Consider the following 14,300-nt stretch of genomic DNA (forward strand, 5'->3'; position numbering starts at 1 on the left):
TTATTTATGTTTCTGTATATATGTATATACAGTGAGGAAAATAAGTATTTGAACACCCTGCTATTTTGCAAGTTCTCCCACTTGGAAATCATGGAGGGGTCTGAAATTGTCATCGTAGGTGCATGTCCACTGTGAGAGACATAATCTAAAAAAAAAAATCCAGAAATCACAATATATGATTTTTTAACTATTTATTTGTATGATACAGCTGCAAATAAGTATTTGAACACCTGTCTATCAGCTAGAATTCTGACCCTCAAAGACCTGTTAGGTCCACTCCATTTATTATCCTAAATTAGATTCACCTGTTTGAGGTCGTTAGCTGCATAAAGACACCTGTCCACCCCATACAATCAGTAAGAATCCAACTACTAACATGGCCAAGACCAAAGAGCTGTCCAAAGACACTAGAGACAAAATTGTACACCTCCACAAGGCTGGAAAGGGCTACGGGGAAATTGCCAAGCAGCTTGGTGAAAAAAGGTCCACTGTTGGAGCAATCATTAGAAAATGGCAGAAGCTAAACATGACTGTCAATCTCCCTCGGACTGGGGCTCCATGCAAGATCTCACCTCGTGGGGTCTCAATGATCCTAAGAAAGGTGAGAAATCAGCCCAGAACTACACGGGAGGAGCTGGTCAATGACCTGAAAAGAGCTGGGACCACCGTTTCCAAGGTTACTGTTGGTAATACACTAAGACGTCATGGTTTGAAATCATGCATGGCACGGAAGGTTCCCCTGCTTAAACCAGCACATGTCAAGGCCCGTCTTAAGTTTGCCAATGACCATTTGGATGATCCAGAGGAGTCATGGGAGAAAGTCATGTGGTCAGATGAGACCAAAATAGAACTTTTTGGTCATAATTCCACTAAACGTGTTTGGAGGAAGAAGAATGATGAGTACCATCCCAAGAACACCATCCCTACTGTGAAGCATGGGGGTGGTAGCATCATGCTTTGGGGGTGTTTTTCTGCACATGGGACAGGGCGACTGCACTGTATTAAGGAGAGGATGACCGGGGCCATGTATTGCGAGATTTTGGGGAACAACCTCCTTCCCTCAGTTAGAGCATTGAAGATGGGTCGAGGCTGGGTCTTCCAACATGACAATGACCCGAAGCACACAGCCAGGATAACCAAGGAGTGGCTCTGTAAGAAGCATATCAAGGTTCTGGCGTGGCCTAGCCAGTCTCCAGACCTAAACCCAATAGAGAATCTTTGGAGGGAGCTCAAACTCTGTGTTTCTCAGCGACAGCCCAGAAACCTGACTGATCTAGAGAAGATCTGTGTGGAGGAGTGGGCCAAAATCCCTCCTGCAGTGTGTGCAAACCTGGTGAAAAACTACAGGAAACGTTTGACCTCTGTAATTGCAAACAAAGGCTACTGTACCAAATATTAACATTGATTTTCTCAGGTGTTCAAATACTTATTTGCAGCTGTATCATACAAATAAATAGTTAAAAAATCATACATTGTGATTTCTGGATTTTTTTTTATAGATTATGTCTCTCACAGTGGACATGCACCTACGATGACAATTTCAGACCCCTCCATGATTTCTAAGTGGGAGAACTCGCAAAATAGCAGGGTGTTCAAATACTTATTTTCCTCACTGTATTATGCTTCTGCGTGTATGTATATAAAAGTGTGTACTGTGTCCTGTTGTAGACCATCTTCCTGCTGGAGCTGTGCGCTTTGAATATTCCTCACTGTGTGTTGCTCAAAAGATTCTACCCTCTGGCAGACATGCTCAAGAAGCTGTCTAGTGACACAGAGGACATCTTCTCTAAGGTAAGCTCACATTTGACTTTTTTCACTTGCCATTTAAAAACCATGAATGATAATTAATAAGAATGTTTATCAGATTTCTTTTTTATCCCCTTGTGTTTGTAGGTAGATATGGAGGGCTGTCAGCAGACACAGCAGCCTGTTGTTTTAAGGACATGGCAAATGGAGTCGCCTCATAACTATGAGAACAGCAGGCATGAGACCACCATCTTTGTCTGTCCTGGTGCCACATCCTTCGAGGTGGAGTTTGATGAGCGCTGTGAAACAGAGAAAAGGTGTGAAAGGCTTATGCTACAACTCAACTGCTACCTTCTGGTGATGACAGGAATCAAAATTTTCCTGTTACAGACCCCTTGTGGCTCTTAAAGGCACACTGTGAAGGAATTGTGTTTTTGTCAAACAGCGACCCCTAGAGTCGCTATGGAATACTTGCACTGTCGTAAATACCCCTCCACCCCCCACCTCCCACCCTGTACACCGGTACCTGCATCGGGCATGGAATAGGCACAGATAGACTCCGAAGACATGATTATTGCAATTTATCATAATAGTTTGCAAATTGTACTCGTTTACACTATTTACAACCTCTACGTTAGGCTTATTTATGTCCTGATAATTATGTGATAATTATGTATTAAAAACTGTTCTCATGATAATCGCAAGAATCAACGTCAACAGCGTCGTCTGATATCCCTCAGGACTAGGTGATAAATACACCTCAACACCTGAGTTCAGCTGGCAAACTAGTTCGTGAGGCAAGCTAGGCAATAAAAAAAATTATTATTGGACTGGTCTAATTATCAGCAATAAATGAATGAACAGCATATAAAAAAAAAACATACTACAAGCAAGCGCAACAACATACAACAGAATGCAAACAAGTTTACAAATAAGAGATTTATTTACTGGCCACTTCATGCGTTTTCTCAGATCGGATAGCTATCTGATTTATCAAAACAATTCCATTTACACCTGGTCACATAAATGTGTTTTTGCAAAACGGATTTAAATCCGATCTTCAATTCCCGCGCTGTATGCAGATTTAATGGAGTGCACGTCACCGAAAGCAACAGATATGAACTGCATTTTATTGATCATCAGCTAAAATTTCAAAATCAAAGACCGCAATAAGAGAGAGCGGCAACAGCCCTGGTAAGATCATTTCATTTCTTTACTTTTAATGATGATGATTGTGTGTTAAGCGTCTGCGACTTACTTTCACTTTGATTTGCGATAGTTTGCACGTTCTCTTGATGAATAGCCTATGCTCAGTTGCTCATCTGCGGTGATGCGTGTTCCAGTAGCGTCGTCATATCTGTCTATAACATATAGCCTATAACACGCTCTCACACGTTTTTATTTTTAGCATTTTTGAGAGGAGTACAATTTACATATGTGGTTTCAACAACCAGATGCATTTACACTTGTCCAGTTTCGTCTGGAATGCGGCACAGACCTCCTCCTGAAGTGGTTTGAGCGATCGGATTCAAATCCGTCTTGAATGCGTTTCGGAGGGCATTTACACCTGGTCTTTTCACGATCGGATAGCTATCCCATCTGAGAAAACGCATGAAGTGGCCAGGTGTAAACAGCCCCCATGACAAAAACATACGCACGAAAGCCGAAAACAAACGCTGGTTGGCCTCTCACGTCCAAATTTGACGAAGTGGTGGGGGAAGTGACGTATGCCGTAAAGCAGTCGAATTTTGTAGTTCTTTTTGTGCTCTGGTTACTACCCGAACCCCGAAGTTACGTAGTGCCAGTAAAAGCGATACAGACCCCGTCAGGCTATGGCAGACGTGTCATTCAACCTATTGTAAGTCGATGTACCATCACAAGGGTCTTGGAAATATATTATGAAGGTTGAAAAGTTTCACAGTGTGCCTTTAAGTATGCTTTATATTCAAACTGATTGAGATGTTTTTTTTAAATATATTTTTTTAGGTATGACTATCTGGAATTCACTGATGCTAGGGGAGGGAAAGTGCGGTATGATATGAAGGTCGGAACGGAGAAATGGCCAAAGGTACAAAAACTTTTATTGGAGCATTTTAACTAGGGTTGTCAACTGAATGTGTTAATTGTGTAATTATATATATATATATATATATATATATATATATATATATATATATATATAAATGTGTTTGTAATTGTAACCCAATCATGGGCAGCAGCCAAAAAAAAAAAAAAAATCATATGGCCAAAATGAACATATATTACAATTTTTTTAATATTTGTTAAGCCTAATATTAATTAACCTGCAAACATGAAACATCCATTATCCAAATTAAATTAAACAGTATCCAAATTGGATCCAAATCATTAATTCTAAAATGCATTATCTTGCAAGAAAACAACTTCCTCAAAACATTTAATAAGGAAAAATACAAACAGGAATAAACAGTTGTAGACAATTTCCATATGCGGTCATTCTGTTTAAAATGAATGCAATTCAATTCACAGCGTTAAAAATGAATGCAATTACTTTTGCCCCGTGCTTGTATGTAATTCCAATTTTTTTTATTTAGTCTGGTCTGGTGTCTTGGAGAAAAAAAAAGTAATGTATAATAAATAAGTTTTTTTTTTTTTTTTGTCTTCAGAAAGTGACGTTTAAAGCGGGTCCCCAGCTGCAGTTTCTGTTTCATTCAGACAGCAGTAATAACGAATGGGGCTACAAGTTCACAGTGACGGCATACGGCCTGCCAGACGTCACTGTGTCCTGGACCTCAGACCTGCAGCTCCTCGTGTCCAAGCTGATGGGACGTCTGGCCTCCCGCACCATGGCTTTGAAATCACCTTACGGTGAGAGAACACACTGAAAATCGATTAATCAGTTGATTATTTCTCTGTTTAATTTATTTTAAAAAGGCAAATTTTATTCTCTGTATTTATTCCAAAAACTCTATTCCACTTAAATGTGTTCTCCTTCAAATAATAAATTGTAAATTAAAGCTGTATAAAAATAATTGTAAATATATCCACCTTATTTTGCAATGTGGATGTAAGCGATTTTCTGTGAATGTGTGAGACTTCCGGTTCATTAGCTGCTATTGATAAATAACTAGAAGTATTACAAAGTGCAGTAACTGGTAAAACTATTTGAACAAGAAAGCAGTGTGTTTGATCATAATATACGATAAAACACGGTTATAACAAATGCCAGTTTGCAATATAAAGGAGCATCACAGACTGTTTTGTACAGCTAAAATAACTGGAAGTGAATGACACAGGAAGCCTTACATATTCAAATTTCAAATGGCCGCACCTGCTCTTACATTAAAAGTTGGTGGACGGATCTACTTTTAATTCAAAAAAGGTTTAAAATGTTTAAAGGGTTAATTCACCCCAAAATGAAAATTCTTTCATTAATTACTCACCCTCATGTCGTTCCAAACCTGTAAGACTTTCGTTCATCTTCGAATCACAAATGAAGATATTTTAGTGAAATTGAGAGATTTCTGTCCCTCCATTGACAGTCTACGCAACTACCACTTTTACGCTTCAAAAAGTTCATTAAGAGATCATAAAACTAATCCATATGAAATGAGCGGTTTTGAAGAGACTTGATCGCTTTATACGATGACCAGATTGAATTTAGGCTTTTATTCACATATAAACATTCATCAGCTCAAACATCACTTATGGTAAAGGGAAGCTCAAGCATGTTCTCTTGACGTGCGAGAACGAGAACCAATGAGGTTCATTCTTGTGTGTTATGCGGCACATTTAAGCTTCCGCAAGAACCAATGAGGTTTGTTCTTGCGTGTCAAAGCAGGTTTGGTTGAGCTTCTGTTAATGTTCGCTGATCAGTGTTCTGTTTATATGTGAATAAAAGCCTAAATTAAATGTGTTCATCATTTAAAGCGATCGAGTCTCTTCCTAAAACTAATCCATATGAATTGAGCGGTTTAGTCTGTAATCTTTTGTAATCTCTTTATGAACTTTTTGAAGCATCAAATTGGTATTTTCGTAGACTGTCAATGGAGGGACAGAAATCTCTCAGATTTCATTAAAAATATCTTCATTTGTGTTCTGAAAATTAGCGAAAGTCTTACAGGTTTGGAACGTCATGAAGGTGAGTAAATGATGAAAATGTTTTCCTTTTTGGGTGAACTAACCTTTTAAACTGTCACAATATAAATTGCATATAGTTGAGGAAGTGTGAAAACACACTGACTTATGGTGTTGGTTTTGTGTCATGTCTACCTTCCTCTTGAAGAAATCCGTGGTGTGAAGGAGTTACCTGCAGGCTTGATGAACCATGTCCTGTCCTGTCCTCTATGGAAGCCTGTGTTCAGACAAGGATTGAGTGGGCTTCCCGCAGAAAAAACGTTAGCTCAGGCCAGCCCAGACACCGACCAGGTGAGGGTACTAGGAATATTACTGTATGTGTGTGTGTGTGTCTGTCTGTCTGTGTGTGTTTCAGTCTGAAAAAAAGTCTAATTACATTTGTGCGTCTTGTGCAATTTTGTTCGACAGGAAGAGCCAGCTCCTTGTGGAGATGAATTGGTGGAATTCCTGAAGGAGTTTGCTCGCTGGGATCCTTTGCAGGATTCTTCTGATGGTAGGACGGAGATCATGAGGGCTCTTTTGATGACCTGCAAGAAGCAGCCATTCAGGAACGAGATTGCTGCGGGCTCAAAAGTGGACCAGGCAGTGAACGCCACCTGGGCGGCCATGGTGTATCACACACCAGCACTTCACCACAGTCTTAGGAGCTTTGGTAAGTAAAGACATTTTTAAGAGTTTTAAACAGGTTTAAGAGAGCAAACAACTACAGAGAAATGTTGCTGACACTCTAAATCATTACTTGGTGAAACACAAGTACACAAGTATAGACTTTCACATTTCACACCATCTTCATTCATCAGGGTAATGCTAGCTCATCAAAACCTTGACCCCTTGGGACAGGCAGTATTTAGTCTGCTTCTGTAAGATGTTTGTATGAACAGGACAATTCAGTGGTCACACATGTAAATGTCCTTTTGACCATATTTCCTTTTCTTTCTCATCTTCCCTTCATTAGTTGCTAAAAACGGTCAGAGCGTTCTCAGCGAGGACATTATGCAGGTTTACACCCTCGCAGATGGCATCAGAACATGGATGGTTAGTATGGCTTATGATTATTGGTATTAAAATACCACATTTATTTTTATTTACTCTCTCATTTAAACTGTTTTGGTAGTTGGAGATGAAACAACGCTACCTTATGGGGAAAATGAATGGTGTAGAGGAAAAAGATCGAAGTCAGAATGAGGTTACGATGGAGTCACTTGGTAAATATTGATGCTGTAAATGCACCTTTGATACACATAAATAATGAGGCTGCATTCTCACTTTCCCTTTTTTCACTCTCTTAACAGCTGAAATTTGCATCAGTAGAAGTTTGTTCCTCTTTCAATTCAGCCCGAGCGGAGGAATCTCTGCACCTCCGGAACAAGAGTCTTCCAGACCTGAAGATGGCGCCTGTGCTGTTCCTCTTCTCCGATCTATTTCGACCACAGAGGGAGACTTCCAGCCCAGTCCCTCCATATCCCAGACCCCTGAGGGAGCAGAAGCAGCAGGGCCAGGTCAGAGTGAGCGGACACAGGAACAGGCATTCTCTGCATCAGTGGATGCTGGTCCTTCCAGCAGCATCAGTTCTCAGGGTGCCACGGGCTCCTCAGAAAGTCTTCAGTCTCAAACAGGAGACCCTCTGTCCCCGTTAGTCTTCCCACGTAAAGTACCTTTCAGTCGGGGACGCTTGAGGCTCTTGTCCTTACGATCTATGGAGGAGCCTCGCACAGCACCACCTGTCAAAGAGCGCTTCCCGATCCTCAAACACATCCTCAGCTTTTTGAAGGACATGGTCATTAATGAGAGCAGGTATGAACTGAGTATTTTCACCTCATGATGTGAATAGCTAGAAGTATGATGCCATTATTCAACAGATTTTGATGCATAAACTTACACACATGTCATGTTAACCCGTATGGTTATCTGACATACTGTTACACTAGTAGATGCTAGTAGAGTATATACTAGTAGATGCTGTGCTGAATGTCCTGTTTTTTTCCACACAGTAAAACTGAATAGTGACCCGAGCTCCAAATGTGACCGTGTTAATGATCTTACAAGTAGCCCTTACAACTTGTTTCCTAAGTTTTACTGAAATTACAGCTATTAGTTGCTTGAAATATCATGTATATTTGAACCGTTATCTATGCATTAAAATCTGTTGAATTATGGTAGCATACTGTACTTCTGAGAAATGCTTCTTTTTGTTGTGCATTTTTTTTATGTAATTAAAATATTATTACAAATGTTGCTAACACTTTTTAATAAATATACAGTAATAAAGTACTTACAAATCATTAACAAAGTATTAGTTTATAATTAAGTCATAGTTAATATATTGGGAGCAGACTGGTAACCCGAAGGTTGCGGGTTCGATACTCGATACTGGCAGAAAATGGCTGAGGTGCCCGTGAGCAATCGCTTCCCGGGTGCCGAGGTGAATGGCTGCCCACTGCTCCGGGTGTGTGTGTCCACGGTTTGCAGTTACTCCTACTCCTAATGTGTGTGCACTAACTTGTATAGGACAAATTCTAAGTATGGGTTACCATCATTCACGTCACTTACTTTTGCTTACTACTTGTAGTTTCTACATTTGTTAATATATTAATAGGATATATTTAAATAGTGAGTTCTTCATTCATTGTCACTGTAATTAACATAATTATTATTGTAAATAAGCTTGTAGTAAAGGAATTGTTCATTGGTTTTTAGGAGTAAATAGTTCTCACTTTAGATTAGGTCACAGAAAACGGAAACATTTATTTATTTAACACTTAATACTAATGCAATTAATGTTTAATAAAGGTTGGTTTAAAGCACTTAACGAAATTTCCCATTTTCTGTGACCTAATCTTAAGTGAGAGCTATTTACAATTAGCATAGCACAAAGCATAAAATTAATTATTTAACTCTTTACCTAAGGGCCAATTAAACAATAATAATTGTGTTAATTACAGTGACAATAAATGAAGAACTCACTATTTGTATATAGCCTATTAATATATTAACAATGTAGGGGCTACAATATATTAACGATAAATTAACTGTAAACTAATCATTCGCAAAGTACTTTATTACTGTATACTTGTTATAAAGTGTTACAAATTGGGTATATGTAATTGTAAGGTTTTTAGAAGAAGTCTCTTATTCACATCAAGGCTGTATTTATTTGTTTTCTAGTTTAATATATTTTAAAATGTAATTCATTCCTGTGATAACGGCAAAGCTGAATTTTCAGCATCATTACTCCAGTCTTCAGTCACATGATCCTTCAGAATTATTCCAATATGTTGATTTGCTACTCAAGAAACATGTGGGAGGCATTGTCCTGCTTTATTTCTTTAATAGTCTCACTGAGCCCAAACCTCTGGTCAAAATCCTAAAACTTTGTTTATTTCCAGATTTTCAATGTGTGCGTATGTGGTGACATGTCTCTGATCAGTAGTAATGAAGTGTTCTTGTGTGTGTGTGTGTTCAGTGTTCTTCAAACTCTGGCTCTGAAGAAAGCGCAGGCTCTGAGTGTGTGTGAGGTGCTGGAGCTTGTGCAGAAGTGTATACTCACCCTGGGGAAACCGCACCTCTTCCAGGCACCCTGTATTTTGTTTCTCCAGGAACTCTTGGCCTGTCAGAAAGATTTCACCAAGTATGTTATCCAACAAAATGGGCTGTCATTTCTTATGGTACTAATAATATCTACTAGTACTATCCTAATCATTATTTTAACTCTATCTTTCTTTCTCAGTTACTTTTCTCAGTTGGCGGGCAGCGGGCAGGAGATGAGGGAGCTGGTCAGGCATTCGCATCATCAGCTGGTTCTCATGCTAGTAGCGGCCGTGCAGGGCTTCAACGCACTGAACGAAAAGTGGGTTCTCTCTCCCGTTTTTAAACATTTGTTCTATAAATTACATAGTCATACCCTGAACATGAAACCCTTGTGTGCTTTAGAAGTTGCTAAAAATAAAGTTGCCACATAAGGACTACAAATACATGCTTGATAAATCGGGACAACTGCTGTAGTCCTTATATACAACATATTCTTTTTTTTATGTCCTTTCTATGTTTTATACCCGTTATGTCTTCTTTATGTCCTCAGGGTCCTGCTGCCTGCCCTGTCATGTGTGCAGACATGTCTGTTGCATTTGCTGGATATGAGTTGGGAGGCTGAAGATTTGTCGCTGTTTCAGGACATCAAGCTGCCTGATCTTCTGCTCACCATGTCACAGGAAAACATCAGTGTACATGACATTGCCATCAGGTATGAGCTGGCTCAGGACAGATCTAGAGCAGTCGTTCTCAGCCTTTTTTGACTTGAATTCAACCTTTTTTTGTGATTCCAGAAGATTCTGATTCAGTGTATTCTTAAATAAAAACATCTTGATCTATTTGGTTTTTAGTGTTTAAATTAGGTTTGTTTTTTAAATATAATTTAATCATTTGAAGTCATCCTGTGGCCCCCTGGTTGAGAACCACTGATCTAGAGTAAACTTGATTATTAAATTGGGATTTTATTAAAAAAGACACATGAATCATGTGCATTATTGAAATAGTGTATTGTTATGACCATATTAATTTATGATGCTCATTGCTCATGTTGACTTTGACAATGTCCCAATAGAATTGAAGGAAAGGTCTTTTCTAATAAAACACCAGATTCAATTTATGACAAATGACCGCAGCCACGCGGACTTCAATTGTTAAAAGACTTCAGCATAAAAGGAGGGAGACAGACAGACAGTGGATGTCCAAATCAATCATCTGTTGACTTCTAACGTGTAGTTGTTGAACATGTCTTGAGTACTTTCGTGAGCTTTGTTGTTGTTAGTTGTTTTGCACTATTGAAACTGTTAATAGGGCGTAATCTACACTTAATCCTGATCTCACAAACTAGGTTTAAAATGTATCAAATGTTTTATTTGGCTTCTCATCTGTCCTTTTCTTCATGTGACATGGTGGTGTAGTCAGTGGACGGAGGAGGATGAGATCGCTGACTACGAGAGGAACTGTGAATGGATGGATGAGTGTATGGACGGCATGTTTGAGAAATGGTTTGACAAGATCAGCCAGGCCTCAGTGGAGGACAAGAGAAAGGTACAGATATCACATCAAAGAAATGTTTTCCTGTACAGTAAAACTGTAGATCACAAAAGACCATCAAAGTTCATATTAATTAAAAAAAAAAATTAAATAATGGAGACAATTAAATAAGGCCGCTAACTTAACACAAAAAGTAACTTTTGGGTGGAGGTATTGCATTATTATTCATGCTTGTCATCTTTATTGAATGTATTCCTGCAAACCAATGGTTAATCTCTGCAAACACAAGTAAATGTCAGCATCCACAGTAATGCCTGATCATAAGATATACATTCACTTCAGGCAGAGCAAATATTAAAGTTTTTAAGTTTAAATCTGTGATCATCTGTGATCAGTGTTTGTTCTCTGCAAAAGCACAGATTTCACACACTTCCATATGCAACCTACCCAATAAACAAGACCTTTGACCTTTGCAGATGCACATGTTCATTGCACGCTACTGCGACCTGCTAAATGTGGAGATTTCGTGTGACGGCTGCGAGCGGATCGCACCGTGGCATCGCTACCGGTGCCTGCAGTGCACAGACATGGACCTGTGCAAGACCTGCTTCCTCAGTGAGTCACTTACGCTGTGATGAAGGGAAAGCAACATTGTCATGAAGCATTATTTCCACTTATTTATTACAATAACATAAAGTTAGACTCTATGCAATGAATCTATTGCAGCAGCAGCAGCACATTTTTCTGGAGTGCGTGTGTTGAACGGTTCTGCTCTTCTTGTTCAGGTGGTGCTAAACCAGAAGGCCATGAGGATGACCATGAGATGGTCAACATGGAGTATGCCTGTGACCACTGCCAGGGCCTTATTGTGGGCAGCAGGATTAACTGTAATGTCTGTGAGGACTTTGATCTGTGCTTTGGCTGTTACAATGCCAAAAAATACCCAGACAGGTAATACACGCAGGGGTGTGCAATATCATCTGTTTTAACGATGTGGTATCTGACATTATCGAATATGTCCCTTACTTCGTAAAAACAATCCTAGAGAGTCCACGCATACACTGCGTGATGTAGCCTTTTAAGTTTAGGACTTCTGCACATGCGCATTTAGATCTTGAATGCTTTCACTGCAAGATTTACTTGATAACACTTTATTTAGTAGATTCCTTGTTACATAATGTTACATGTACTTACCATAGTAATAACAGTAAATTATGCATAATTACATGCAACTAACCCTCAACCAAATCCTAATCCTACCCTAAGTCTATAGTGCAGTTGCTTAATATTACTCCGTACTTAAATATGTAATTAAACTGCAACAATGACACCTTAAAATAAAGTGTAATCATTTACTTTTATTAATATAAAAGAATATTTGTCTTTTAGGCTATTTTTATATCCTATGATATAGTTAAGCAATCACACAAAGAGTGACTTTTTTGTGTGTTTTTTTTTTTAAATCAGCACGATTGCAAATGTGATATTTATTTTATACAACAGTTTAATAAACAAGAAGTAACTTGCATTTTAAACACAATATTGCCTGTTTATGCTCCATTTCACCAACAAAAATAGTTCTAAACAAAGCCACAGCGGATCTGTTTTGCATCTGAGCAACACACTGCAGTGTTTTGTTACTGAATGAATCAGTCCTCTTGAATGAATTGGTTGAATGAATGATTCAATGACTCCCTCAATAAGAAAGTCAAATGCTCAATCCTGATATAATTGGCCATTTGAACAAATCTGTTGAATAATAATAATATTATATCTGTGCTGATTTCAAGCCCCCCCATGATGATTTCAATCTCTCCATTGCAAAGACGGATTTGGTTGATACTGATTTCATTTGATTGGTAACAACCCCATAGTGTCTTATTATTCTAATTTAATTTATTGATTAAATTTGATCAAGAATTTGACACAAAAGATGATGCGTAGGCTACATTTAATTAGGTAAGAAAAAATGCTTTTATAAAAACAAAAATGCCCATAAATGGTAAAAATCAATTTAAACTTAATGGTAAATTTAATTTCTGTCACTGCTGCGAACTAACCACTACACACAGAATATGCAGAATATCAAAAATTTAGGAGTCAGATGTCCACGACAATCTTCAACCTGCCAAAGTACCAGCACAATAACACACTCAGCAAAATATAGTTGAATTACCGTTTATTATACCGTTTAATTATCCCAGAAAATATCACGATTTTTTCAATATCGCACACCCTTAAATACACGTGCCGCACAATCGTGAAGACAACCACTAGCATGTATGGGCTGTTTATAGTCTGAGACAGCAACTAAACAATGGTCATAAAAGTACAAACCATTCCCAAACAATTTTTCAAAATAAACAACAATATATATAATATATACACACACACACTGTATATAAACTTATATTATATTATATTATATTTATTTATTTATTATTTATTTTTTCCCCTCTCTCCAGCCATCTGCCCACCCACCGTATCACAGTGTACCCTATGGTCACCATCCGCATCAGTGACCGCCACAGACTCATCCAGCCCTACATACATAACTACTCCTGGCTTCTTTTTGCCACGCTCGCCCTGTTCACCTCTGAGCTGGTCAGTGAGAGAGTGCAGGACGGAGAGCCTCTGGATGATGTCACCCTCGGTTATGCCAGCGCTCTGCAGACCCACTGCTCTGACATCATCAATGAGTGCCTGCTGAAGGGACAGACTGGGAAAGGTAATCAGTATATTTGAATGTTCAGGATCTGATAGGAATTATATTATGTGTGTTAACTACAAATGGAAGCCTGAAGTGGTTTGTATGTATAGTTAGAGTTGCTGTTGTTTCCTGTAGGTTTACGAGCCTCTGCCCTGCTGTCCCTGCTTTCTTCGAATGAATCGGCCACAGAGAGCGAACTGTGTCCTGCGACGGCTGGCTCCTCTCAGGACATCAGCAGCACAGACACCTCCTCACTGCCTAGCAGCACTACAGCTATCTGCTCCCCTTTGCTACCTAGAGACAGAGTCAGTCACTGCACACACTACATTACTGAAGCTCTTTGCCTTTTTTTATTTTTTTAAATCTGTGATAAAAAAAAACATACTCTTTAACTTATAAAAAAGTACAATCTGTCCTCATGATATTGTTTTTTTTCCTCTTGACAAGAAACTCCAAAAGCAGGAGGCTAATGCAGAAGGTGATGCGAGGAGGAGGAAGCTAGTCTCTGAAGATACGTCAGACTCGTCCAGTGCAAGTCAGACACCCTCTGTGTCTAGTGAGGACACACTGTCCCCTGGAGTCAGAGGTGAGCCTGTGGGGTTTCGTTTTCTCTGAGTACTCTTCAATAATCAAGAGCTCTAGTCTACAGTATAATATCTTTATTTAATCAATGTTTGATTTCTGCTTTAGGTGTAAATTTGTTGCATTT

General features: G+C 38.9%; 1 protein-coding gene across 2 annotated transcripts in view; it reads left to right on the plus strand.

Annotated features, from left to right (window-relative positions):
* Positions 1 to 14,300, plus strand: part of zzef1 (zinc finger, ZZ-type with EF hand domain 1) — a 49,352-nt gene that overhangs the window by 14,700 nt on the left and 20,352 nt on the right. For both annotated transcript variants that reach the window (XM_084115605.1, XM_084115606.1), the window contains exons 21-38: positions 1,669 to 1,791; positions 1,894 to 2,063; positions 3,733 to 3,814; positions 4,392 to 4,593; positions 6,011 to 6,153; positions 6,271 to 6,514; positions 6,818 to 6,897; positions 6,977 to 7,067; positions 7,155 to 7,656; positions 9,326 to 9,490; positions 9,590 to 9,709; positions 9,941 to 10,102; positions 10,806 to 10,935; positions 11,358 to 11,496; positions 11,667 to 11,832; positions 13,347 to 13,609; positions 13,727 to 13,896; positions 14,039 to 14,177. In XM_084115605.1, the coding sequence (XP_083971731.1) occupies positions 1,669 to 1,791; positions 1,894 to 2,063; positions 3,733 to 3,814; positions 4,392 to 4,593; positions 6,011 to 6,153; positions 6,271 to 6,514; positions 6,818 to 6,897; positions 6,977 to 7,067; positions 7,155 to 7,656; positions 9,326 to 9,490; positions 9,590 to 9,709; positions 9,941 to 10,102; positions 10,806 to 10,935; positions 11,358 to 11,496; positions 11,667 to 11,832; positions 13,347 to 13,609; positions 13,727 to 13,896; positions 14,039 to 14,177 (3,091 nt within the window). The remainder of the gene's footprint in view (positions 1 to 1,668; positions 1,792 to 1,893; positions 2,064 to 3,732; positions 3,815 to 4,391; positions 4,594 to 6,010; positions 6,154 to 6,270; positions 6,515 to 6,817; positions 6,898 to 6,976; positions 7,068 to 7,154; positions 7,657 to 9,325; positions 9,491 to 9,589; positions 9,710 to 9,940; positions 10,103 to 10,805; positions 10,936 to 11,357; positions 11,497 to 11,666; positions 11,833 to 13,346; positions 13,610 to 13,726; positions 13,897 to 14,038; positions 14,178 to 14,300) is intronic.

This window comes from Abramis brama (genome assembly GCF_963993115.1).
Source record: "Abramis brama genome assembly, chromosome: 5".
NCBI lineage: Eukaryota > Metazoa > Chordata > Actinopteri > Cypriniformes > Leuciscidae > Abramis > Abramis brama.